Source organism: Passer montanus, unplaced genomic scaffold (assembly GCF_014805655.1).
Source record: "Passer montanus isolate IOZ18808 unplaced genomic scaffold, ASM1480565v1 scaffold36, whole genome shotgun sequence".
Classification (NCBI taxonomy): Eukaryota; Metazoa; Chordata; class Aves; order Passeriformes; family Passeridae; genus Passer; species Passer montanus.
The window spans coordinates 4,547,893-4,572,597 of NW_024368374.1; the positions used below are offsets into that span (position 1 = coordinate 4,547,893).

The window sequence follows — 24,705 nt, forward strand, 5'->3', positions numbered from 1 at the left end:
AACAATAGTAAACCTAGAAGTTGCCATTAAAATCTGTTCAGTTTGCTGTATTTCTGTGGAGATTCTTGGTTTTGAAGCAACCTGTTTTTACCTTTTTTCCTTTTTGTTCAGGTACATGCAGCTTTACTTCTCAAAACCATCGAGATGCTTCTTCACAGACTGTCCCTGCTCAATGTTTAGAAGCTGTTGACTCAAAGATTGTTGTGGGTTCTGCACATCGAAAATCATCTGCCAGATCTTCTACTTTGATTGATATTTTGGGACTTAAGGAGCTGTCCTCAGTAAGGAATTCAGTTACAACCTCAATTTCTGATCCCTGGATACAAAGAAGTTTTTATAAGCCATATAATCCTTCTGATCAAGGTGTTAATTTTTTACGCAAAACATTGTTTTCTTCCTCTCCAGCTGAATCCTCTGAGTCAGATTGCTCCAGCCCAAGCCCCATCATCTTCTTAGATGAAGAAGGGTATCAAAAAAGCTTGAAGGCAAAACTTCAGCTGCCTAAAATTCCAGTAGTAAAAGATGGTATAGAGGATTCAGACTCAGAAGTGAGTGAATTTTTTGATAGTTTTGATCAGTTCGATGAGCTGGAACAAGCCTTGGAAAACTCTTGTAAAATTATTAGGGATCCCATCCTAGGGAATCCTGCCCAGAAAAGGAGGACTGCACATGAAAAATTATCTTCTGCAAGCATTACAATGAATCCTCAGAAGTTCAAGTTTGATCGTCCCACTCTCCCAGCCAATGTAAAGAAACCAACTCCTCGTAAGCCAGAATCACCATACAGCAGCATCTTCGAGGTGCCGGATTCCCCTCGCCCGGTTAAAGCATCAGGGGAAGAGAATGGAGGCTTCTTCAGCCCCATTAGGACATCGGCCTTCAGCCCCCTAGGGAGCTGTGGTTCTTCCGAATGCTTGTGTCGAGTTAATCTAGGTGGAGATGGGACAGGTCAAAGTCACCGTGATGCTGCCTGTGACAGTTATTCAGCATATGCTGACAGTGTTTCATGTGAAATACTGGGTTCTGTTCTTTTTTCTGAGTCCTCATCAGAACAGATGTGTGCAGAGAATGATTCAAAACACAAAAGGATGGTTTTAAAACAGAAGAAGAGGCAAGCTGCAGATCTTAAAATGAAAACTAGTAAGGAACCAGAGAAGCAAACGAAATCTAAACATAAGTCACTAATGATAAGAGATAGCATTCAAAAGTTTGCAACTGAATTGGTTGAAAAAAGTTTTGGCAGTGCATTTAAGGACCTCCAAAAAGGTGTTTCTTCATGCACAAATGCACTTTGCCATTTGGCTGCTAGGTTGACTTCTTCAGTCTTTCAAATGGCTTTTTATGAGATTGGAAGACGTAGAGCAGTCTCGCTGAAGGAGCGTGCCATTAATGGCATAGCGAACTTTTTGGTGAGCGAAGCTATAACTGGTGCTTTGAAAGAATTGCGTCAGGTAAAGAAACAAATATTTAACAACACTGTTGCACGGTTTGCAGCAGACCTTGCTGAAGAGCTTGTGTTTGAAGGAATCATGGAAGTATGCCAGTTTTCATATCCATCAACACCTACTGCACAGCCCTCATCATTTGATTATGAAAACAAAGTGGTAAGATCCTATGCCCGAGATTTGTCTGAATCTGTCATTCAGGAGGCATTTATTGAACTATCTCAGGTTGATGTGACGTTCACAACCCAAGCAGCCATTAGTGTTTCCATGGACAATATCAAATATGTAAGTGCAGAAAGTATGTTAGAGTCGACACAGACTTCCACAGTTTCTCCTAATTTTAATGATAGGGTAGCACAAAAGCCAATCCAAGACTCCAAGAAGGAATATACAGTACAGCAAGCTCTATTTTGTACCTCTGGTGTTGTGAGTTCAATACCGGTGCCCTTAGCTGGAAGAGCCCTTTGTCAGCAACAGGTTTCCTCTGATGCTTACAAAGTGAAAGTATCCACTGTTCCAAATGCTGATGACAGTACAAAAATATTCAGAGACTCTACTCATCCATTTTTCACAAGCAGAATGAGAGAGGAGGAAGTGGCTTCTTTCAGAAATATTTATCTAACTTCAGAACACAGTCAAAGTACTCCATCCCTCTTCTGTAACCAGAATGACACCAAAACAACAAATAACAAATCTGGAATGAACAATAATTCAGAATTGACAAGTGGGTCAAAAGGCATTAATACTTTCTCTGGAACTATGGTAGATATGATAGTAAATGAAGCTTATGAAACCATAACCTCATCTAGAGTAACAAAAGCAGTAGAAGAGTATTCAGATTTTTTAACAAGAAAAGTAATAGATAAAAAACCTTGTGTGCAAGGTACTGGTGAAGACACCCCCAAGAGCACGTTTGCAGATCATTTGGCCAAGTATGTCATAAAACAATCTGTGGAAGAAAGTAAAACTGTGTTATGCAACACCAGTGAGAATTTAACATGTAATGTGAACTCACAGATTTACAGAGATACCAATCAAAAAGAACAATGTGTGATAAAGAAGCAAGAGGCTGAGAAACAAAGCAATGTTTCTATAATTGTGGAACAACAACAGTTGCCTTTGAATAATCCATGTAAATTTCTTACTCCAACTCATTCTGTTCAGTGTATTTTAGAATCTAAAAATTGTTGGCAGGAACAAAAAGGAAACAATTTTTCTTCAAAATCACCACCACCTTGTTCCACTGTGACTTGTGCTAGGCATGTTCTAGAGGACTGTACTGACTCAGGGAGCTGTTCAATAACATGCCTAAACAAGCCTTCCAAAAAAAGTGATACCCAGAAACTCTTAGCAGGAGCTTTGAATTACAGGCAGACTGATTGTTTTCAGCATGCAAGTAGCTTTCCTTCAGAGATGTTTGGCAGTGAAGGTGCTTTGCAGATGGAAGAAAAATCAAGCCTGAAACATGGAAATACCTGTTTAATGCCCGATACACCCCCACCAACTCCTCTAGTACCATGTCAAGGTAGTTGTGAAAGGAACCTAAGAAAACTGTCCAAGAAACTCAAGGGAGAATTAGCAAAGGAGTTTGCGCCTGCAACACCACCTTCTACACCCTACAATCCATCCACTACTGGTTCGTCTGAAACTGAGCATGACTCTTTGGAAAATGAGGAATTTATGCTGAAACTCATGTGGTCACTTTCTGAAGAAGTGGAAAGTAGTGAAGACGAAGATCATTCTGAAATGCCTGTTGAGAAAGAGGAGCATTCAGCAAAAACAATTCAGTATGCAGATTGCCTAGCTAGCCACATAATTTCAGTAGCAACTGAAATGGCTGCTTCCCATTTAGGTGGTAAAACAAATGAAAGAGAAGCTGGCAGGCAGGCTCAGTTAGGGATGCAAAAGAAAAGATGTAGATATACTGCATTTGTAAATATCCCAGAAGAGACATGTAATTCCCTGTGGAATTATGCAGGTGATATGGCAGGAAAAGTCATTAATGAGGCCAAGAAAGCAGTGAAATCAAGGCATTGCAAGCTGTTGAGGTTGAAGCAGGTCAACTGCCAGGTGGATTGCTTTTATGTGAATAAAGGCGATAAAGATAGTAATTCAAAAGAATGGTGTGGCCCAGTACAAGACCAGGGGCTGGGAGAGAGAGATTCATCTGGGCTTCCTTTACCACAAGGTTCAGGCATGGCAGGTTTGACTTCCAAGTACCCAAGCTGTGAAAGTGTGACTGATGAGTACGCAGATCACATTATCCGGGTTCTGAAAAGAGAAGGAGGCAACGCTGAGCTGTTGGTGGATCAGTACGCCAGCAGACTTGCTTACAGGTCTATCAAATCAGGCTTGCAGCAAGCTGCTAGAAAAAACAAATTCAGATGCAGCAGAAAGACATTTCCTGGGCAAAATGCACAGGTAAATGGTAAGCTGGAGCTGATCAAATCTGGGAATAAAGATGCAGTACAGCAAGTGAAAAGCAGCATTCATTGCTGTGAAGGCCAAATGTTCGAGAGGAGTGTCCGTGCACAGAGAAGGGAATGTACAGAGTTGTTACATTTTTCCGAATCCCTTGCTCACAGTATCACTTGTGATGTCAGGAAGAAACTGAAAATGTCGGGAGCATGTTTGCCGAAGTCTCTGACAGATTCCTGTCTGTATAAAAAGACTGAATTTGATGAAGTCACAGGGGATCTCATTAAAACAAGGTTTTCTAGAACATTTCTTCCTTTCTCCCCAGATCATAAACTCTATCATAGTACAGGTAATATAAATGAAAATGGCTACAGTGAAGGTATAATCCAAGCTATAGAACAATATGCTAGGAAAATAGCAGATGATACTCTAGAAATGAGTTTAGAGTCAGCTGTTCTCCATGTGGCTGAAAACAGAAAAAATGGGAATAAGCTCTTGTACACTGAGAAACTGTCTCCTTTTTCTGGAACTGTCTGTAGATGCTGCAGTATGAAGGAACATCGGTACTGTACAGAAAGTATGTCCCATCATCTACCTGCACAAGGATCTTGCATTCCAGTGAGGCATTTTCTTCATTCTGGATTGGGTGGTGCCTGTCAAAATTCAAGAGTGTTTCAACTCGATATTCCCAAAATCCACGTTGATGTAGAACAGAGGACAGTTTTTTCTGACAAGGGAGCTACTGCAGCCGTAGAGAAAGCTGAAAGAGAGCTGAGTTACACAAGTCTGACAGCTGACAGTGGTATTGGACAAGATGGAGTCAGTTTTGCTGAAAGCCTTACTACTGAAATAATGACATCCGCTATGACTAATATTGGTCAGGCAGTTACCATAAGGTAATATTAATTTTCTCTTATTGTTGCATTTTGTACCAGAAAAAGGATTGTTAATACAAATATGTGCTCAGAAGGACTTTTAAGGTATATTTTCTTAGAAAGATGCACTTTATGTTCTGAATGTTTTCTTTTTGTTCCTCTGGTTATATTTAAATGACTCAGAACTAGGGAAAAAAAGCTTTTTTCCACCTATATGAGCTTGAAACCAAGGATACTATGTATGTCAGCATGTATGTTCCAGTAGGTGACTAATAAGTGGAATTTTTTTTTTCAACTTCAAAATAGTACCTGCAGTTGTACAATACTAATCCTTACAGGTTTTGTTGATCTATGAGCCATGACAGAATCCAGGTTAGTTCCCTGTTCATACTTCCTCTTCAACATCTGATGCTGGTCAAATGAGCCATTTTTTGTAGTATGAAGACTTCATTTTTTTATTATGGCTGTCTTGTGGTAGTGTCTTTACTACTAGAAAAAAAAAAAATAATCTGGTACTTTAAGACAAAGCAACCTACTAAACTACACTTTAGCTTATAAAATAGTAGTACAATAACGAAGGAATTTGAAATTTTTGTGTATTTAACAAAGAGTAACATACTGTTTCCTTTATTAGGTCTATAAATAGGAAATATTTCCCACAGTAAATCTGTGGCAAACAACTGTTTCCTAAAACAGGTTGTGCTGTGAAAAGAGTGAAATCTTTTCTGGTCCAAGAGCAATCCGTACCCTTTTTTTTTTTCTTTTTGAAGTAGTATTTATATTCCTACTACTTTTTCTTTTTTTTTTGAGGTGAATTCCTCACACTGGTTTCTTTGTCTGGTGTTTAGAGGGGCATCATGATGAACAATAAAAAAAATCTATTTTATATAAAATTTTAAAAATTAAATTTAAAGATTTTTATATGTTCAGTGACTAAAGGCCACAGTGGGACTGAACTAAATTTTTCAAGGTTTGATATGAAACACATACATACTAAGAGCATAAAAAATGCTCTTGAGTATATTGTTGGTCTTTGCACAACAGGGTTGAGTCTTTACTTGATGTGTGACAAAAGAAGAAAGTCATGTGGTGATGTTTTTCTGTGCCTGTGGTATCAAAGATGACACTTTTATTTAAAAATTCTAATTAGAATATGCCAACAACAAAATGCAGGGTTCAAAGAGATACTGTTTGTTATTAAATTTGTGGCAAGGAAGCATTATTAGAATTTTGCTGTGACAGAATTTATAAATGTTTCTTCTGTTGTCATCTAGCATGTGGAATGTAATGCATATGATCCTTGAGAAACTGCCTTGTGTGATGTAGACAACTGGTGCTGGTATAACTGTAAATAAAAATGAGAAAAATTACCTTTTCTATTACCCTGATGGGTTTCAGTTCAGGAACATATTTGTGCAAGTTGGTGCTCACTGGAGCAAAGTGTTAGGAATGATGTGGTTGAGGTTGCCTTTTTAAATAGTGAATGTTACTGTGGCTGCTTGCTATGTGGGAGTAGGCTGATCATTTTTCTTGAACTTCCTGCTGCTTCATATATACATATATATATAGATAATCACAGTGTGCACATGAAAGTTAGTTCATAACTGCATGTTCTCATTTTGTAAGGGTTTTTTGGGTTTTTTTTTTGTTTGTTTTCTTTAATAAGGAATTCAAACTTCTTTAAATTAATTTTTTGAAGTGTCTTCTAAAGATTAACTTCTGTGGGGTATGGTTGCTTGATTGGTTTTTGGATAAAAAAATTAAACTTCCTGAGGGTAAAAATTCTGTACAAGTCATGCATTGTTACGCTTTCTTGAAGGAGAAAAACAAATCTTTTTTTGCAGAAAGCTTTCTAAAAAATGGAATCCTAATATTTTAGTCACCAGTTTATACTTAAGCACTTTGCCCTCAGTAGCAGACCACTTTAAGTGCTTGTACTGAAGGCAGGCCAGGGAAAATAGCCAAACTGTTCTAGGGTGAAAAAGTTCAGAAATGGTAAGTCTTCTGCTTGACAGGTGTACCTTGATACACAGTCTGCAAGGCTGCAGTGCCTTCTGTGCTTCATAGCAAATAATATTCCAAATGAGAGGATTCTTTGTACCACTCCCTTTGATTTCTAATGAAAGACTTCCAAATAGCAATGTCTGATGTCAGCCTGTTGATGCTTCAGATTAATTTGTTTGCACTATTTCTTGTGTTTAGAAAAGGGCCCAAATTAAGGGATTCCCCACTTTTTTTTTTCCAGTGGAATTTAATGTCTTTGAAATGGGGTTAAATTGCTGTGAATGAATTAAACACAGATCAGCATGAAATGCAGTGATGTTTTTGTCTTAAATTTTTGTTTAGCTCTGTTGGAAGAGAAGGATTTCACTCTGTTGAATCTGTTGTTAGCCAGCAGATGAGTCTTAGTATTGGTGATGATAGCACTGGGAGTTGGTCCAATCTAAGTTTTGAAGATGAACATCCTGATGAGAGCAGCAGTTTTCTTCACCTAAGTGACAGGTAATTATAAAGATGCTAGTATAGTTTAACAGTTACCTTGACATCAAATAACTTGTCATCAAGTGATATTTCTCCTGGGGTTTGGGGGAGAAGAGATTATTTTTGTCTTCAACACACAGACTTTTTTATTAAAAATAGCTCTAATACCTTGATTTTATTTTGTTACAAAATGTTGGCCGTGAATGTTCATACTCTGTAAAATAATGGAGAGTGCATTGTCATTGATGCCAGGGAATCACATCAAGTAAAACTGTACATATAAAATTTAAGTATTAGCAAAGATGTAAGCATTTTAAAAACAACCACCCTGTGTAAAATACAGCTTGAGAATATAGTTTATAAGTTATGCTCTAAAATATTAAAATTTAATCCTTGAGAAAATGTTTTCTATAAATTCATTTATTTTTGAAAAAGAAAAAGTAATAGCTTAATTTGCATGATGAGCTTTTACAGCTATTTTTGTATTTTTTGGGACTGGAATTTATAAGCTGCACTAACTGACATTGGTGGAGTATTTATATACTGCCAACCATAGACTTGCAGGTGTGTAATGCTGGAACTTACCTGTTCAGAGTAGTAACTTTTTCTACAGAGCTTCTCACTGTACTGTTCCTGGCTGATTGATAACTAACAAAGATTAGAATGGCAGCTCTAAAATTTGCAATGTCTCTGCCTGTTTCCAGGGAGAATTATATCGAGAGTGGTGGCCCAGCTTCTAAAGCAGGAATGTATGAGGAACGAATAAACTTAGTTTTTTGTGACTGATGTAAAAAAGTTCAGCATTTCTGTTGAAGAACAGCAGAAATGGGAGAGAGATTTTTCTTTAGTTAGTACTTCCAGCATTGCTGACATTAAAGAAAGTATGGGAGACATGCTTGTTTAAGTAATATCTGAATAGGTTATTTGGTACCAATGTGAAACTTCTCAGTTAAATATCTGCAGTATTTTTCATGTTTTGCTTAACTAAATAATTTAATCAAACCACTACTACAATTTATCATTCATACACCTTAATAACTTTGTAAAAGAATGTAATAACTCAGAGTTATTTTAGCAAAACATGATCTCTTGAACAAGTGAAAATGATGATGAAAATCTCAGTATAAGGGAGAATATTCACTATATTGGCAGTTACACAATAAAAATATAGATTAGTTGATAAAGGGAAAAAGTATAAAAACTATTCTGGACCAGTAGTGCCTGTGTTGTATTTGTGATTTGTTTATCATTCCCAAAACAGATGTAAATGAAAAGAAGGTAATTTTTATAACTTGGAAGAAAATCTGTGGCTCATTAGAGGAGGAATGACCTGAGTTAACATGTTAGTCCTAGAAAGGGAGGCATCATTTGGATAGTAAGGTGCTGATGGAGGAAACAGGCATGTGCAAATTGGTGACCTGGTTTTACAAAACTAATTGTGGCTTGGTAGCAGCTCGTGTGTTTGTCTGTGTTGCTGAGGTTTATTACGTGGAAGAAAGAATCTGGGGTTTTTGCCTTGTGTAAAATAAGATAGCCAGGGGGAGATCTGTTACAAGACCAGCTGCAGTAATAATACCCTGTTGTGGTTTAACCCCAGCTGACAACTAAGCCCCACACAGGCAGTCAGTCACTCCTGCCAAGATGGGATGGGGGCAAGAATTGGGAGAGTGTAAGTGAGAACACTCATGGGTTGAGATGAAGACAGTTTAACAGGTAAAGCAAAAACCATGCACAAGCAAAGCCAAACAAGAAATTAATCCACTGCATCCTGAGGGCAGCTCCATTAAGATGAAAAGTATTTAGAGAACTTGCTAGTTAGTTATGCCAGGAAGTGCTTGTGTCTTCTGCTTTTCCTGCCTAAATCTGGTGACTTAAATTTAGAATTAAAAAGTTCTTAAGCTTTTTCTCTAGTTGTTTTGTAGGTATAAACATAGGCATAGACATAGGCTTTTCATCCAGCATCCAGGTTTGGTTATAACTCAGAGCAGAAGCCTCTTGCTTTTCTTGTTATTCTTCTGCTGGCTCTTGTTGAAGAGCTGTATGAGCCATTACAGAGGCATTATAATGTCTTTGTCTGCTTATTGCTTGTTTTGTGGTTACAGGAGTTTATTTTAAAGACTGCTAGTTGGGCTGTTAATTAGGAAAAGGTCTCATCCCTTCCTCATACATCACTGTAATCATATGGCTCAATATATATGATTATTTCAGACCAAGATTGACCTCTGTAAAGTGCATTGTCTCTTACCTAATCAGAACAGTAGTGTGCAGAGGTTACTCTGTTTGATTACAAATTCTTTATCCTTTAGTCTGCGGACCAGTGCAGCTTTTACTTCTATTTTTGTTTTGCATTTGTAACTTCCAGTGAAAGAGGCACTGTGAGTGTAAAGTATTGATACCAATAGGCTATATTAAATTTTTTTATACCTGTAATTTAATAATTTAAAGCCAAATTTAATATTTTGTATAAAGTGTGATAGTCTCACACAGTTTTTTAGACCAGGTTTGCATTCTCTGCAAATTGGTTTCTTCAAAAGCTTCTGCTCTTTAATTTTCTTTTTTCTTGTTAAAAAGAGAAGTCTGAATTTTCTTTGGACATGAAGGCTAAATAAGCAACAATGTACTGAATAAGACACTTGCAACTTCTTAAACTTTTTTCATGTTATTTGAGTGTGTTTATATTGTAGCTTGCTAACCTGCTGTTGTTCACTGTTTTGAGATTGGGATCTAAGCATTCATGCTGGAGAGCAAGGGACACTGATAGGTGATAATGTTACTGGCAAACACTTGAAAGAGATCAGTGTCTGTCTCTTGAAATGTTTTCTTCCCCCATTCTGCTGTTTGCCATGACTGGAAATGAGCTTCAACAGTCCCATAAAACTTAGGAGAAAGCAGCTTCCTGCAGCAGTTCTTCTCTGCAGTTACTCTGTGGCTTCTCATGCCAGCTCTAGTAGGCAGTCTGCTTTCTTGAAAAATGCTGGATATTTGGAAGTCCTGTTCTTGGAAGGCTTCCAGACATGCTCTGGGGGTGTTATGAAGTTGGGGAGTGAGATTTAATCATAAGAGTTGCTCAGTGTTGTACGTATTGACAGGCTTAACAAACTGTGCTATTTATAATGACTGAAATTAGCGAGTGTAAGAACATGCTCAGTTTTTTCAGTCCTTTGTATTGGGTTGAATGTAGTCATAGATAAGTGCAGTATTTTTGTGAACTGTGAATGATCTCTTCAGTATTGTTTTCATAGATTTAAAAACCTTTTTTTTTAAAAATCAACTTGCAGAACAGTATTAATTTTTTAAAAAAAATTCTTTATTCTAGGAATTTCTTCTCATCAGGCTGTTGGAGATTGTTACTGGGTTTTTGGAGTGAGATGGAAGGATTTTGTATGTGAAGTTGTCTTCACAATGCATAATTTTATTAACTGTTAGCTGCTCCTTAAGCAAATAACACAGATGTAATCTATTTTCTTCTGAGTAATCATTTTGAAATTGTTAGTTTTTAGAAACAACAAACGATGTGCTTAGACCTGAGTACAAATGAGTACAAATTAATACTTTGACCAGTGTACTGAAACCTGCTAGTTTTGCATTATTGTGCACATTGCTGCTCTGGATAGCACAGAGTCATGTTTGTTCCAATAAACCTAGGAAGTTTCAGTGCTCTTGTGTTAAATGTCTTAATAAAAGACTTGTAAGGAAAATGAAGGTTCTAGTTTGAGCTATTGTTCTTTTCTAGTTCAGCTGTCTTCTCTTCTTCTCCTGGCAGTAATGGTAACAGCAGTAGCTGGAGCAGTCTTGGTTTAGAAGGGGATATGTATGAGGAGAATTTATCCTTTCCAACATCAGACAGGTTGGTTGAGTTGAGAAATATAAACCAGATGGGTTCCTCATAATTAATGCATGAAATCATCATTTTTGACAATAAAAATACAGTACATTTTTTATGCTGATACATTATTCACACTCTTCTCACTTAATCACAATATGATTTTTTCATTAATTAATCCACCCTGAATGATTAAATTTTTCTGTGCTAAAACTGATTAATATATTTTGCTTGCAAAAGGGTCCCTTTTTTGCATGTTTTTGCCTGCAGTTTTATAAGTCTTTAGATTTACTTTTTTTTTTAATGCAGACTAGAGCTTGCTTCCTACAGGATTTCTGGGGGTTTTTTCCCTTTAGCTTGTGTAAACTTTCAGAATTGCATAGTAATTGGTTTTAATAGACCACTTAGGCTTACCTATAGCTATTGATGTCTGTGATATAAGGTGGCTGAACCTTTTCACATATGAAGCAAAGCTATTAAAATCAATAAGTAGCATCTTTAACACCTTTCTCATTTCTCTCTTCTCTCTTCTTTTCCTAAGAGAAAATCTTGTGACGTTGATGATAAGTCTGTTTACAACATGAAATGGTGTGAGAAGCAAAGCTGCTTTTCATGATCCCTCCTTAATTATTTTATGATTTTCTTGTTGTTTAACCTTCATTACAGTCTTAGAATTTACTACATTTACTGCATATATTGGATTGTATTGATAGTTTTGTTTTCTTAATTAAAATACAGTGATGGAACAGAAGATAAAGATGAAGATTCCAAGGATGCTGTAGAAGGTAATGTCAGTTCCTGCATATACTACTGTTCTTGTCCTGTGCACTGTACATTAATTTTTTGTTAATAGTTTGCCTTTGTAGTCTGCAAAACAAGGTGACAACTCTATTATCCGTATTCATCGTAATGAATATCAGTCGAGCGTCAGAATGTTTGATTAATGCCCTACATTATCCTCTTAATACGCTGAAATTTGCAGCCTTTGGGAAGTGCTAATTACTTACTGACGCTCACATGAATTTAATAACATAAGGTAGGGAACTTTTTGATCAGCTTGTTGAAAGTGTGAATTTATATGCAGAGCTTAACTTCTTAAAAAAATATTTGTTGACGATCCATGGCAATCCATCTGTGTGGCTGTGTTCAAAATGCTGAAGAAGTTACTCAAACTGGGCACATTAATCTTGGGAGAGAGCCAGGAAAAACAATAGAAATCTTGGATTTGATGTATTTGCTATTTTCTCTTTCTTCTTAGTGAAGTATAACATAAGGTCTATCCAGAATCCCAGAATCTTGTTACAACTTTGTGGTTTGTTAGAAGATCTCTGTGCTCTGGTTCCAGTGCGATTGATGTGCCAAAGTTTGTTAACTGAAATGAAAACAGCCTGAATACACACTGTGTGAAGATGGTGTTAAGATGAGCTGATGTTAGAACAAGTTGTAACAGAGCTCTTCTTTGCGTGTTGGGTGTTCTGAAGGTAAAGTAAGCATTTCCAGGAACCTCTGCTGCTTCCTTACAGAGGATATTCTGCCTTGTTGCACATCTTCAAGTAGTCTGAGTGTAAGCAGAAAGATGTGTGGGTTTATGGTTGGTTTGGAGTTTTTTTCTCTCCTTTTAAGCTCCTGGAAAATGTATATAAGTGACCAACATCTCTTAATTGTATTAAATCAGATGTGACTCTAAGGATATAAGAAAATAAAGCTATAATAATAATGAGTACTTTTTCCTCAGAATAATTGTAATTAAAATATTTTCTACTCTGTAGGTTTCATCAGTTCTGGCATCTCAAATGCTCAAATTGCTCAATTAGGATAGTGATGGGATTTTTTCTTTACATGGTTTAGTGTCACATATTGTCTGTAGTGCAACAGACTACTTTATACTGTATGAAGGATTTTCTAGTGAAATTTTTCCAGTTTAAGTTCCTTACCCTCTTACTCTTGTTTTGAAAAGGCTCTTTCTGTTGTGTAATTGTAGGACTCTAAACAGTGTGCTAGGTAGGACACTTTGTACCTGGTCTTGTACATTTGGAAGTTTTGTTTATATACATGGAAATGTCTGGCTTTTCCTAAGCTGACTGTGCCTTGGTCACCGAAGAATTGGAATCAAAGCCTTATTATCAAATGTACATCTATTTTATAATACTAAAAAATGTACCAGAATTTCCCAGCAATGTTACCACAATGCTTTCCACACACTGTCATAATTTAAAAAAAAATTGTTCTTTGTCCTATAAAGAAGTTAAATTTTGGGGCTCCTAGACAAATAGTCTGTTATCCACTGAAAGCACTGTTTTGTTTTACAGTTTTGCTAGTTAATTTTCTCTTGCTTTTACTTCTGGGGAATCTGTTTCAGCTTGCTTGACTTTGCCACTTGGGAGTGAATACCTTATGTACCTCAGTTTTCATACCCTTAGTTGGAAGAGTATTGAGATTGAGCTAAACTCAACATGAATAAATGGTTTTGTTGCGAATGTATTCCATATTTCTAGTCAAGTTCAGTATTCTGGAAGCAGTGACTTCAACTTGGAGAGCACTACATACGTGCCTAGTTGTTTCTGGGTGTGTGGCAAAGGATCTCTGTGGTAGCTGGATACAGAAACTTGCTTGGGAACAGAAATTGACAATACTGTAGTTCCTAAGTGTCATTAACACAACGAGTCTTCTAATGTTGTACAAATTTTTGGAACTTATGCTTTAAAAGAAATGTTGAAAAATTGGATATGCCTCAGTAAAACCAGCAGTATATTTTGGAAAAGTTCAAGAGGCAGTCTGATCAGTGCAGGAAAGAATTCAGAAATACACACTTCTTAAAATGAGTTAGATGAAGGCATAGCAAAAAATAACAGCTGGAAATGGAAGGAGCTGATGGACCATGTGAGAGCCATTGCTGTTCAATGAACAGCAGTGAAAGTCTATGCTAAGTTTCTTGTCATTTGGAATATACATTATAGTTTAAGTATCTTTTAATACGTAACTATGTTTGCACACAGTTGTAAATGGGATAAGCAATACTTCCTAATGGGAAAGTTCTGAAACACTTGAGACCAATCTAATTTTTTCCTTTCATATTATCTGTGTGTACTAAATTGAGGGTTTTTTTAGATAATACAGACTATAAACAGTGAAATACAGAGATTATTTGGAAACAATTTGAAGCTACAGATTTGCTTATTTTATATTTAATGTTAGGTTTGGAGCAAGTTCGAAAGACTTTATCAATAATGAATATTGATCTGGAACCAAATCTAGTGGACCCACAGCTCAGAGCAGCACTCCAGTGGCTGGCAGCCTCTGAAACAGAGGTGTCTGATCTTCACTTTCGTGATGCTGATGCAAGGGAATTCGTCTTTGTAAGTACTTGGGCTTGATGGGTGGTGGGAAAGGGGAAGGATTTCCTTGACTTCCATTTGCTGTGATATACCCACTGCTATTACTTCATTTGCTGTTCACTGCTGAGGAAAATCATTATTTAAATCCTGAGAGGTAAAGTGGAACAGCATGTTTTGCCTGTGTATATACCATACATAAGCCAGTATTCATCAGGCTGGTTGTTTCACTTCTGCATTTACAAGTGTTTTACGCCAAAAAGGATGCAATTACATAATTTCTGTTTGGTGAAAATTATATTTTTTAAAGAATTTTTTACTTAGTATTTAATTGTTTAGAAATTGAATCTTTACGAGAACTTGGTCATGCAAATTGTTTTCTAACTTAATGTGTTCTGCTTAGGGCTGTTTTGTTTTGGTTTGTGGGGTTTTTTTGTTTGTTCATGTTTTGTTGGGATTTTTTCGTAGCAAAGATGCATTTTCTTGTGAGATAGAAGTTCAGTTTTGAAGTAAATATTATGTCTTCATTCTGTAAGCTACTAAAACCAAAACTACTAAAAAGAACTCTCAATAGGATTGTGTTATTCTTAGGTACCTTTACTTTCATTTTATTAATCAAACTTTCAAAGAACTGGGCATTAGCAATTTGTGTGTCTTTGGAAAAGCTCAGTATTTTGGTATGAATATGGTCCTGAGTATTTCTATCAGAAAGACATGAGAGAAACTTATTATTCCAATAAAATTGTAAAACCTATTCTTTCATGGCTGTACACCAAACTACACATGATAATCTGGATTTTCTTACATTAAACCTGTATTTTTTAATCAACCAAGAAATTACTTTAACATTACCTTGTTATGGAAAAGCTAACTAAATAGATTTATAGGCATTGTCTCTAAAGATGAGGTTCATAGGAATGATAATTATAAAATATTTGTATTTTGTGACCTGATAATGTGAAAAAGTGTTAATGTGATGCCATTAATAGCATTTTAACAATTAAGATCTTGTCAAAAATGCCTTACTGTACTTACCAGTATATTAAGGAAGAAAAAGCTTGCTCTCAGTTCTGAAATTTAATATTGACTCTTCAGCATGGGGCTTCCCAAAGCTTACATCATCATTTCAGGAGAAACGTGCAGTTACTGGGAGGTAGAGGTCAGTATGACAAAACAGAGTCCCAGAGCTGGATGGATGTGTGCACTGATGGTGCTTAGTTACTGGACACTTGTGGTAAGAAAGTGAAAGATGCCTAGAGGCCAGTCTGGATCGTACCTGGTCTTCATTCCCCTAAAAGAGGCTCCTGCCTTGCTCACACACAAAGAGAATGGTGATTTTGGAGTGTTTTTCTGCCTTTGTAACTGTATGGAATGTGTATTTGATTTTGAGAGCAGGAAGTTTTGCATTCTTATTTGAAATAACCCAGAAAGTTTGGAAACGTTATTTTGGCGTGTAGAAATATATGCCCTATGTTCCTTTCCTGGAGCTTGGTATGTTTGATTTAGAATAGTTTCAAGAATATATTTGGCTGTGCATTAATTCTTATAGAGTGGACTTTGTGCTTCTGTAAACTGGAAGGCAGTTTGAGAATGCTTTTCTGTGTTATTTGAAATTGTTTGGTTTAGTCCTTATATTAATATGTTTCTTCTTTGTTACCGTTTACAAGTGCCTTAACACAAAGAAGAAAATACATCACTTTTTCTGTTCTCACCTGCTTGCCTGAGCATTTTATGGAGGTTTTTGAAGGTTTTGTCAACAAGTCGGGGTTAGGGATAAGAGTCATTCTGACCTCATGAAGTTATTTGCCTTCTCTTGAAGATCTGTTCATCTGTTTCATGTTTATTGCAAATACTCAGGTAGAATAGTGGTAGGACCCACAAGTGTTAATAATTTATTTTCTGCGTATATGAGACACGTGTATCTAACAGTGTAGTATGAAGGACACAAAAGAGATGGCATGTGCCTCTTTTTTAAATTTTTCCATGAGTCTCTCATTCTTTGGCCAGCTCTGAGTTAAGAGACTACAGAGCTGTGGTGCTGAGATTTGAGCCAGTGCTCCAGGTCACACAGGAAAAATATTATTAGCTGGCTGAGTATCTGAGCACGACTCCAGCTACCTTAATAAGAGGACATACCGAGAAGAGCACTCTGGAAAATAGCAGTGTCTGTTTTGTGTGCCCTCCTAAAAAATGATAATATTTTTCTACTTGACACTTCATTTATAAATTGATACAGAGTTGACACCTGAAGGTAAAACCTTGGGGCATGCAGTAGTCCTGCAGTCCGGAAAATGCTACAGTAGTTAATTGTTTCAGTTAGTTTTAAAGATTAGTTTTAGTTGTCCAGATGCAGTTATAGTAAAATAAATTAAAATTTTGTTTCCCTCCCCGGAGGCAGAGAAAAACAGATTACCTGTTTTTTTGTTCCATCCCACTTCCCAACGGGAACGATCTCCGACCCAGACCGAATTAACCTGGCGCGGTCATTCCCGAAATTTTGTTTCCCTCCCCGGAGACAGAGAGAAACAGATTACCTGTTTTTTATTCCATCCCACTTCCCAACTGGAACGATCTCCGACCCAGACCGAATTAACCTGGCGCGGTCATTCCCGGCTCCTGTGGGGCCGAGCGAGCCCCTCCAGAGGGCGCTGCAGCCCAGCGGGAAGGCGCGGCCGCGGCGCTGCTCCTCGGAGCCGCGGGCTTGGGCAGCTCCCGGGCGGCTGCCTCGGCTCCCTGGGGACCCCGCCGGGCTCGGAGCTCGTCGGAAACAGCTATTTGCTGCAGAAGTAGGTGGTGAATTCTGGAAGGGAGGAAAGGCCTGTGTTAGCTGATCGCAGCAGGGTAACGAGGCGATGTGGCTGCAGAAAGGCAGAAGTGCTCCCGGCGTGTGTCAGGCAGGGAATTACCTGCCGCAGCTGGATGGGAGCTCGCTCTTTAAATACCTATGTATGGAACAAAATACATTTGTTAGGAACACGTGGCGTGTGTCAGCTGGATGGGAGCTCGCTCTTAAGGGTTCCTGTTATGCTCAGCAAGGCAGAAGGATGTTAAATACCTATGTATGGAACAAAATACATTTGTTAGGAACACGACAAGAAACCAGTAAATTAGAATAGATAGCTCTTGACTTCTGGGAGATGCCTGCTAATGTGGATATGCAAATGCCTGGATTAAAAAATCATATGTGTTCAATTTTTAATGATACCTTACCTACTTGTTTTAGGATTCCTGTTTTGAGTAAACTCTAATATTTCACTTGTCTGGCAGTAAGAAACAGATTGGTCATCTAAAGAAACAGTGAGATTAAACCTCGAATTAAAATTTAGGTGCCAGTTCTGTAGGTTTATCATGGTGGAAAACCTATTTGGACTGAAGTTTTATATTTTATTTGCTCAAGTAGGTATTTGGACATTAGCCACACTTTGCCCTGGCAGAGGAAAGAAAAATGACCATTCTTTTATAAACCAGCAAACATCATTTACAAAATTGCATGTTGTAGACTATAAAACTCCTACTTCCTGTGCTTCAGATTCACAGAAATAACTGCAGATTTCAGTCTCTTCTTATATAGAAAAGACGTCCTTAATTTCCACTGAGAAAAGTTTCCAGTGTTCAGAATAAATTATGCTCAGGATTAAAGAGGATCTTTTGCTTGTTCAGGTTAATGGTTTTCTCAAGAAGTTAATTGTTTGATACGTGTTTTTATGCCCATGTTCTTTCTGTCAGTCCTATCACCTGCCTTGTTGCAGTTGGAACATCAGCTAGGTAAAGAGGCAGGGAAAAATTGTCTCCGTTTTAATTTGTTTTAGAACTTTATTTGCAATCTGGTAGGTCTCACAGTAGAAACTATATGACTTTTTAATTTTGTAGCTGTGAAAAATACTTCCCTGCACACTGTGTATTACTTTTTTTAAACTTAATGCATGGAATGGTCAGCTAGGTAAAGAGGCAGGGAAAAACCGTGTCCATTTTAATTTGTTTTAGAACTTTATATTGCAATCTGATAGGTCTCACAGTAGAAACTATATCACTTTTTAATTTTGTAGCTGTGAAAAATATTTCCCTGCACACTGTGTATTACTTTTTTTAAACTTAATGCATGGAATGTCTTGGTAGGGACTATAAAAGGGGGTAAAAATTTACAGCTCCAAAGAATAAGTAGGATGGCTAAATTGTGTTTACAAAATTCAACAGTGACAGGTTGCTACAGAGAATACTTTGTTTGTGTTGGTATTTGTTTATTTATTTAAGCTAAAAATTGTTAGGTTTTTTTACTCCTGGGCAAGCTGTCAAATTCATTCTTTCTTTAGAGTAGGCTTTCTTACACATATAGTTGAGATTGACACATCAGCAGTGGAAGATTTTTTTCTTTGGATCCTGGGGGAAAAGAAATGTTTTCAGCTACACTGATCTCTGCTCCTGAGTGGTAGTTTAACTTAATCATCACCTTTTCCTCTTCTCCAAGATGTTATAATTTCCCAACTCTGAAGAAACTGTTTTCATTGAGGGTAGTGTCTGTGCCGCCCCAACCACACTATATGTTGTGAAAGGAAAATCCACATCCTTTTATTAAGACAGAGTTTTGTCTTTTTATACATGCATTATTGGCATGGGAGGGGTGGCAAATGTCTTAATCTTGTGTTCAGAATTTCCTGTTTTCTGCAGTCTTGATGAACCACAGCCCTCATACCTGTGGCACCACATAATTTGAAAATGGTGCTCCCTCCAGAAGAAAGTTTTATGAAGACTGCCCTAAAGTGCTTGATTCTTGCGGAAGTTTTTGTTTTTATAGATGTGGGAATAATGATTAACTCATTACAACTGATCTCTTATGACCTAATGTTTCAAGAATAACTTCTGTAACTTAATCAGGATGTCCTAGTCAAAATATTTTGCTTTGTTTTTTCCTTTTAGCTTTCTAGAAGGCTGAGAGAAAGAGATTGGAAAGTTGGAGATCTCTTGCAAGCAGTGCTGAAATATTATGAAATGATAGAGACAGCAGCTGATGGAGAGCAAGCTCTGAGTAAATCTTTGGTCACTTGGCTTCTGGAAAATGTCTGAAAAATCCAAAGATATTACACTCTTCGCTTCATTCCTCTTCTGAAAGGAGATAGAAGGAACACAGATGTGTAAAGTAAAATTCAACTAGTGAATGTTTAAGTAATAGTCAGCATTAAAAGACTTTGAGGTGAAAGTCAAAATAGCTGTGCTGTGCTTTGTGATACTGTGCACATGGTATGTTTATTCAGTCCATAATCGGTGTTGTCCACCCACGCATAAATTGTATTTACTGCTGTGTTCATACCACTGAGATATTTATGAACAACCCTTGTCTATGATCGTAGTCCACAGGAGACAGTCTCAGACATGATATTCAGGATTCCCCTTGTGCCAGGATAGCTCTTTCTCCCACTCCTATGTGTGCTATATTCACAGCAGGACTAAGAGCATTGATTTCAGCAAGAGTCTGCTCTGGAATACCTTGCTGCAGACAGTGGAAAAAATATTCATCTTGGCCAGGTGTTGGTGCCCAAGAGCAGCATGGCCAGGAAGAAAATTGTGACCTGCCCAAGCAGCCCCTTAATACAGTGGCTTCATAGCCACCTTTATCAGTTTTAATTGCATGTGAAGATGGGAGAGTCTGCTCTGAAATTGCTGAGCTGCAAATGCAGCTCCTGTAGAGCTGGTAACTTCTGGTAGAAGGGCAGAGTGAGAAGTTGAGCATAATTTCATATGTAATTCTTTAGCAAGGTTTGCTGAAGCTTGTCAGTCAGATTTAAATTGCTAAATTTTTTACTGAGGCTTTTGTATGCAAATACTTCTATGACACTAGTTCCGTGTCAAAGAATTTGTACATTAGTCTCTTATGCAGATGTGTTAAAAGCAGAAGATCGACATTTCTGAGGATTTTGGCCATAATTTTGAATAGTTTTAATTCCTTGCAAAGGAGCCACATATGAATTTTTTTTTTATGAATAATGACAATGTTGTTATTCAGTGAGCACAGAAGTGTTTAGCAAAGAAAGCTAATAAAAATGTAAAGGGGAAATTTCTTGCAAATTGCTTTTGCATTTTTGTTAACTACCTTTGCTGAATTTTTTTAAAGGCACTTTTAATTGAATATTTTTAGCAGTCTTGTCAGGTTTCTCACCAATGCTGCTGATTTGCCTTTCTGTCTGAAGGGAAATCTGAACCTTCACTTTTCCTGTGGTTTGAAAATGTTTTTTGGGATTTGTTCTTTTATATATCCTTTGAGAGAAAAAGGCATGTGCTGATGATTACCAGGTTGCCACCTAAAACTTGGTAAATAATCATAGAGCGTTGCTGATTTTGGATGAACAAAAAAAAATCTTCATAGCTTTTTCACAGAAAAATATACTGTTGATGTGGTACACAGTTTTGTGATCCCAAACAAGGAGAGATATTGTCTCCAAATCTATTCCTGGTTTTTAATGGCATATGTACAATTCTGATGACCCCTACCCCATGAATTGCTATGAAGTGTCACACTGGTAAACTCAAGAGCACAGTTCTTGCAGTGTCTTTGTGTTTCAGGAAAGCATTCCATTGGCCTCTTTGCAGAGGCTTGGTTGGTTTTAGTCCTCTCTTGTCATCTGCATTTCTGCCTTGGATCTCACAAAGTTCACCTTTCTCACAGAGCCAAAGATTTTTCATGTTTTTGTATATGCACATACATGTGTTCAGACATGTGAACGCACACAGATATGTTCATCTCTTTGTGTATGAGATCTCACCGCTGTGAACTCCTGGTGCAAACTTCTACCACTAAATTAAAATTCTGTTATGCTCAGTTTATTTCCTCACTTCATATATCATTTCACTGATTGAAAAGTCAATGTATGTGGCAAAAAGACCAAAAGCCACTTCAAGGTCTTTTGTATTGTTATAGGTAATATAATCCAGGCATCAGGAATTATTTTTCTCCAAAGGCCAAAGCATGTCAGGGGAAGTTATTTAATTCCTGTATTTGGAAGATAGTTCTAGTAGCAAATATTTTTAAAGTGTTGTACAAAGGTTGTCTGGGTTTTTTCTTCCTCTCCCAAACTCCCTGTATTCCTTTCCCCCTTTTTTTTTCTTTTTAAGGTTGATTTTAAATATTGTTTTAGACATACATAACACCTTTCCCTTAACACAGCAATGATCTACTTGTACAAATTTACCTATAAAATTGAAATGTCAAGGAAATAAAATGCTAAAAGTAGTGCCTCATGACTAAATTTTTCTCACCAAGTGGAATTTCAGGGCATGAGGATATAGTGCAGTATAGTAACGTGTTTCTGTACAGTGGAGAAGACATTAAAGGTATTGCAAATGTATAAAACCATACCTTTAAAAAAACCTACAACACAACCAACAAAAAACACTGTAGGAACAACCTACCGTGAGGCTTTTAAACTGATTTATTCAAAATGATGGATTTTGTAAACTTGGTGAAGTGCTTTTTCATTTCATTTACTTTTTTGGAGAAAGGCAGAAAATCGCGCCATTCACAAAGCTTACAACTATTCACAATGTTAAGTGGACAACAGTTGCACTGGAAAACGTTTTTATAAATGGAATCCTGTTTTCAGACTGGATCAAATATGTTGTGTAACTATTGATTGATGTTATGTTAAGGAAGAAATGGTTTTATTATCCTTTGAGGAAAGTAGCATAGTTTCCAAGTTTTCCTGAGAAAAATGTTATAAAATACTTCATTTTTACAGAAAACAAGCCAAAAAAATCCCAAACCTGTTTTCTACACAAATTGTTTTAAATTTGTTTGGAATTACTTGACTTCCCTCTTTCTGTATGAAGTTAAAAAACATTAGCCTGGCAAAATTATTACAGTTGAGAAATTTTAATAGTCTTTGAAAACCATACTCTGACTGTATTTAACTGGTGCTGTCTGCCATATTAGTGAGAAAGCTGTTCTTTGCTAATGCAAGTCTTAAATTACACTTTTACTGAGTTTGTTTAAAACTCTTGACCACAAATACAGAAATGTAAGAGAAAACTGTAAAAACATGAAGGGCCACATTCTGGTCCCTTCAAAGCATAAAACTCTGCTTTATAAACAGACATAATAAGGTAGAGTTTGTTTCATCTTGCATTTTTTTTCTGTATGGGAAACCCTGGTAATTTAATTTTTAGGTTGAGAAAAATATATCCTAAATGTTATTGTTTCAGAAATCACCCAAACACTTCATAAATACATTTCATATTCTAAAAAATGGAAGTGTTTTGATGTTTTGTAAGATTCTGTAGAAAAAGCACTTTGAGAAACAATCCCTCTGTAAAGCAAGTTAGCAGTGGCCATATTTAAAACTAGTTTAAATATTCAGAATGGGGTGTGTAAATAATATAAAGTATGCATAAAGCCTTAAAATAAAAACAGAACAAAACTCAAACCCATATTCTAAAATTAAAGAGGATTTGCTGTCTCAAAACAAAGATGTGAAAAGGCAGCTCAGACGATGTACGTGAATGCAATTTCTGTAGTATCTTTGTTCTTGACTTTCAGAAGATTGTGTAAGCTTTTTAGAAAAAAGCCAACCAAAACCCAGAAACCCACATTCCGAGACTAATTGGGTCTCTCAAAAATGGTATCAGATTTTGAGTGTTGCTGGGACCTTTTCTATGAAGAGAGTCAAATTGTTGGAGATGGGAACACAGTGAGTAGTAAACACCAGCGCAAACCCCTGTAGTTCTAGACAGTCGATTTGCAAAGAAAAATACAAGATTCAGGAATGATTTTTATTGTAAAAAATTTGACTTTTCAGCAAGAGCCACTACTGTCAAGCATTTACTGTACTTGAGCTCTGAAGAGGCAGGTACAGAGCCCAGCCACTGTAGTCACTTTATTTTGTACCATCTTTGTACATTCCTGTGGTATAGCTGGTGTTGTAGTTTTAGAGGGCCTTTGTTCTAATGTCTGAACAGTATTTAATAATAAAATTTATTATAATTTGCTGGAACTGCAGCTTATTTGTGCAGTGTTACAGTAATTCACAGCCCAGTTAGTGATGCAATTGTATACCAAAAGCAGTTTGAATAACTAAATGTAACTGTACTCAATGAATATGAAGGTCTTGTACTGTATAATGGTGACAAGTTTTGCCATTTTAGTAATTTAGGTATATTCATTTTTCAGATTACGAAATCCAGGTTGCACTAAATTCGTCCTTGTTTTAGCAGTGGCTTAAAATAAAACACATTTCACTGGCTTTGAGAGTGCTGTCGTTTCTTGTAAATTCATGGAATATTATTTTTCTTTCCAGCAAACACAGCTAAGAGTGGTCTTGGTCGGTGGCTGTGTGAGAAAGGCACTTGAGGAAGGGTGTAGTAAACAGTGCATCAGTAGATGGCATACTTCTTTCAGAGTTAAATTGGAGTCCTGCAAGGGGTGAGGACCCTGCTTTACTGTCTTTGGGTTGAAAGGTGAGCCCACAGTTGCACTGACATGCAGTAAAGTGTCACACGGACTCTACTCACAGCACGAGGGGGATGTAAGAGCCAGTCAGCTCCATCTTGCCTGGAAGCTGGGTTAGTAAGGTTGCCTTGATATTTCCCTGTGGACTGAGGTTGCTTTGTCCAGTATTTGGGAAACTAGCTTAGAATTCAGCTTTAGTTTTCTGGACAAATCCAAGAATACTCTTCTAGTGAAAATGTATGAAACAGGGCATGTTGCAGGCTTCTTCGCTATCCTCAAGTGTTTTAGAATTTTGTGAAATCCCCCAAACTGCATATTATCAAGTACCCTGAAGTAGTAATGCTGAGCAGAGATGATGTGCACAGTACCATTTCTAAGATTCAGAAGTATTGCTTTGCAGCCAGCTGTCCTAATGTCCTGATGTATAAGTTGTGAGTCTACTATTCTCAGCTAGATTTCATTTCAAGAATTAGGAAATTTTTGCTGGTTATATTAAAACCAGTAAGCATGAGTAACTCTCCTTGATTATTTTTGCAATGGTTGTTTAAAGGAGGTTTCTTTAGTATTTTAAGATTGCTTCCAAAAGGAGCATTCTTGTGTTTCATTACCATATCTGTTTCAAAGATTTTTTGTTTGGGTAATGCCTCATGGTCAATCACATGGAAAATGTATGTTAACTGAAGCAAGTAAATAATTTACTCCTCAAATCCTGTATGTTCAAAAAAGGCAAGTAGTGAGTTGTAGAAACAAGGAAAAGATTTTCATAAAGGGAAAGAAGATATTCATGTGGAAGATAAATCTGAGCTTTTTTCTTCCTGCCTTGGACTTTATTTTTCTTTCATTCAGCAGTCTGGTTCTGGCTGGCTTCATTCAACCACAGAACAGTATCCATGCACTT

At 37.0% G+C, this 24,705-nt stretch overlaps 1 protein-coding gene across 8 annotated transcripts in view; it reads left to right on the top strand.

Moving 5' to 3' along the window:
• Positions 1–23,601, top strand: part of AKAP11 (A-kinase anchoring protein 11) — a 44,604-nt gene extending 21,003 nt beyond the window's left edge. The window contains exons 7-12 of one of the 8 annotated variants that reach the window (XM_039716676.1): positions 112–4,759; positions 7,085–7,240; positions 10,953–11,066; positions 11,781–11,827; positions 14,238–14,398; positions 19,289–23,601. In XM_039716676.1, coding sequence (XP_039572610.1) covers positions 112–4,759; positions 7,085–7,240; positions 10,953–11,066; positions 11,781–11,827; positions 14,238–14,398; positions 19,289–19,435 — 5,273 coding nt within the window. In that variant the 3' untranslated portion in view covers positions 19,436–23,601. The remainder of the gene's footprint in view (positions 1–111; positions 4,760–7,084; positions 7,241–10,952; positions 11,067–11,780; positions 11,828–14,237; positions 14,399–19,288) is intronic. The other 7 variants (XM_039716677.1, XM_039716678.1, XM_039716679.1 and 4 more) reach the window with 7 other exon arrangements.
• Positions 23,602–24,705: the final 1,104 nt, after the last annotated feature.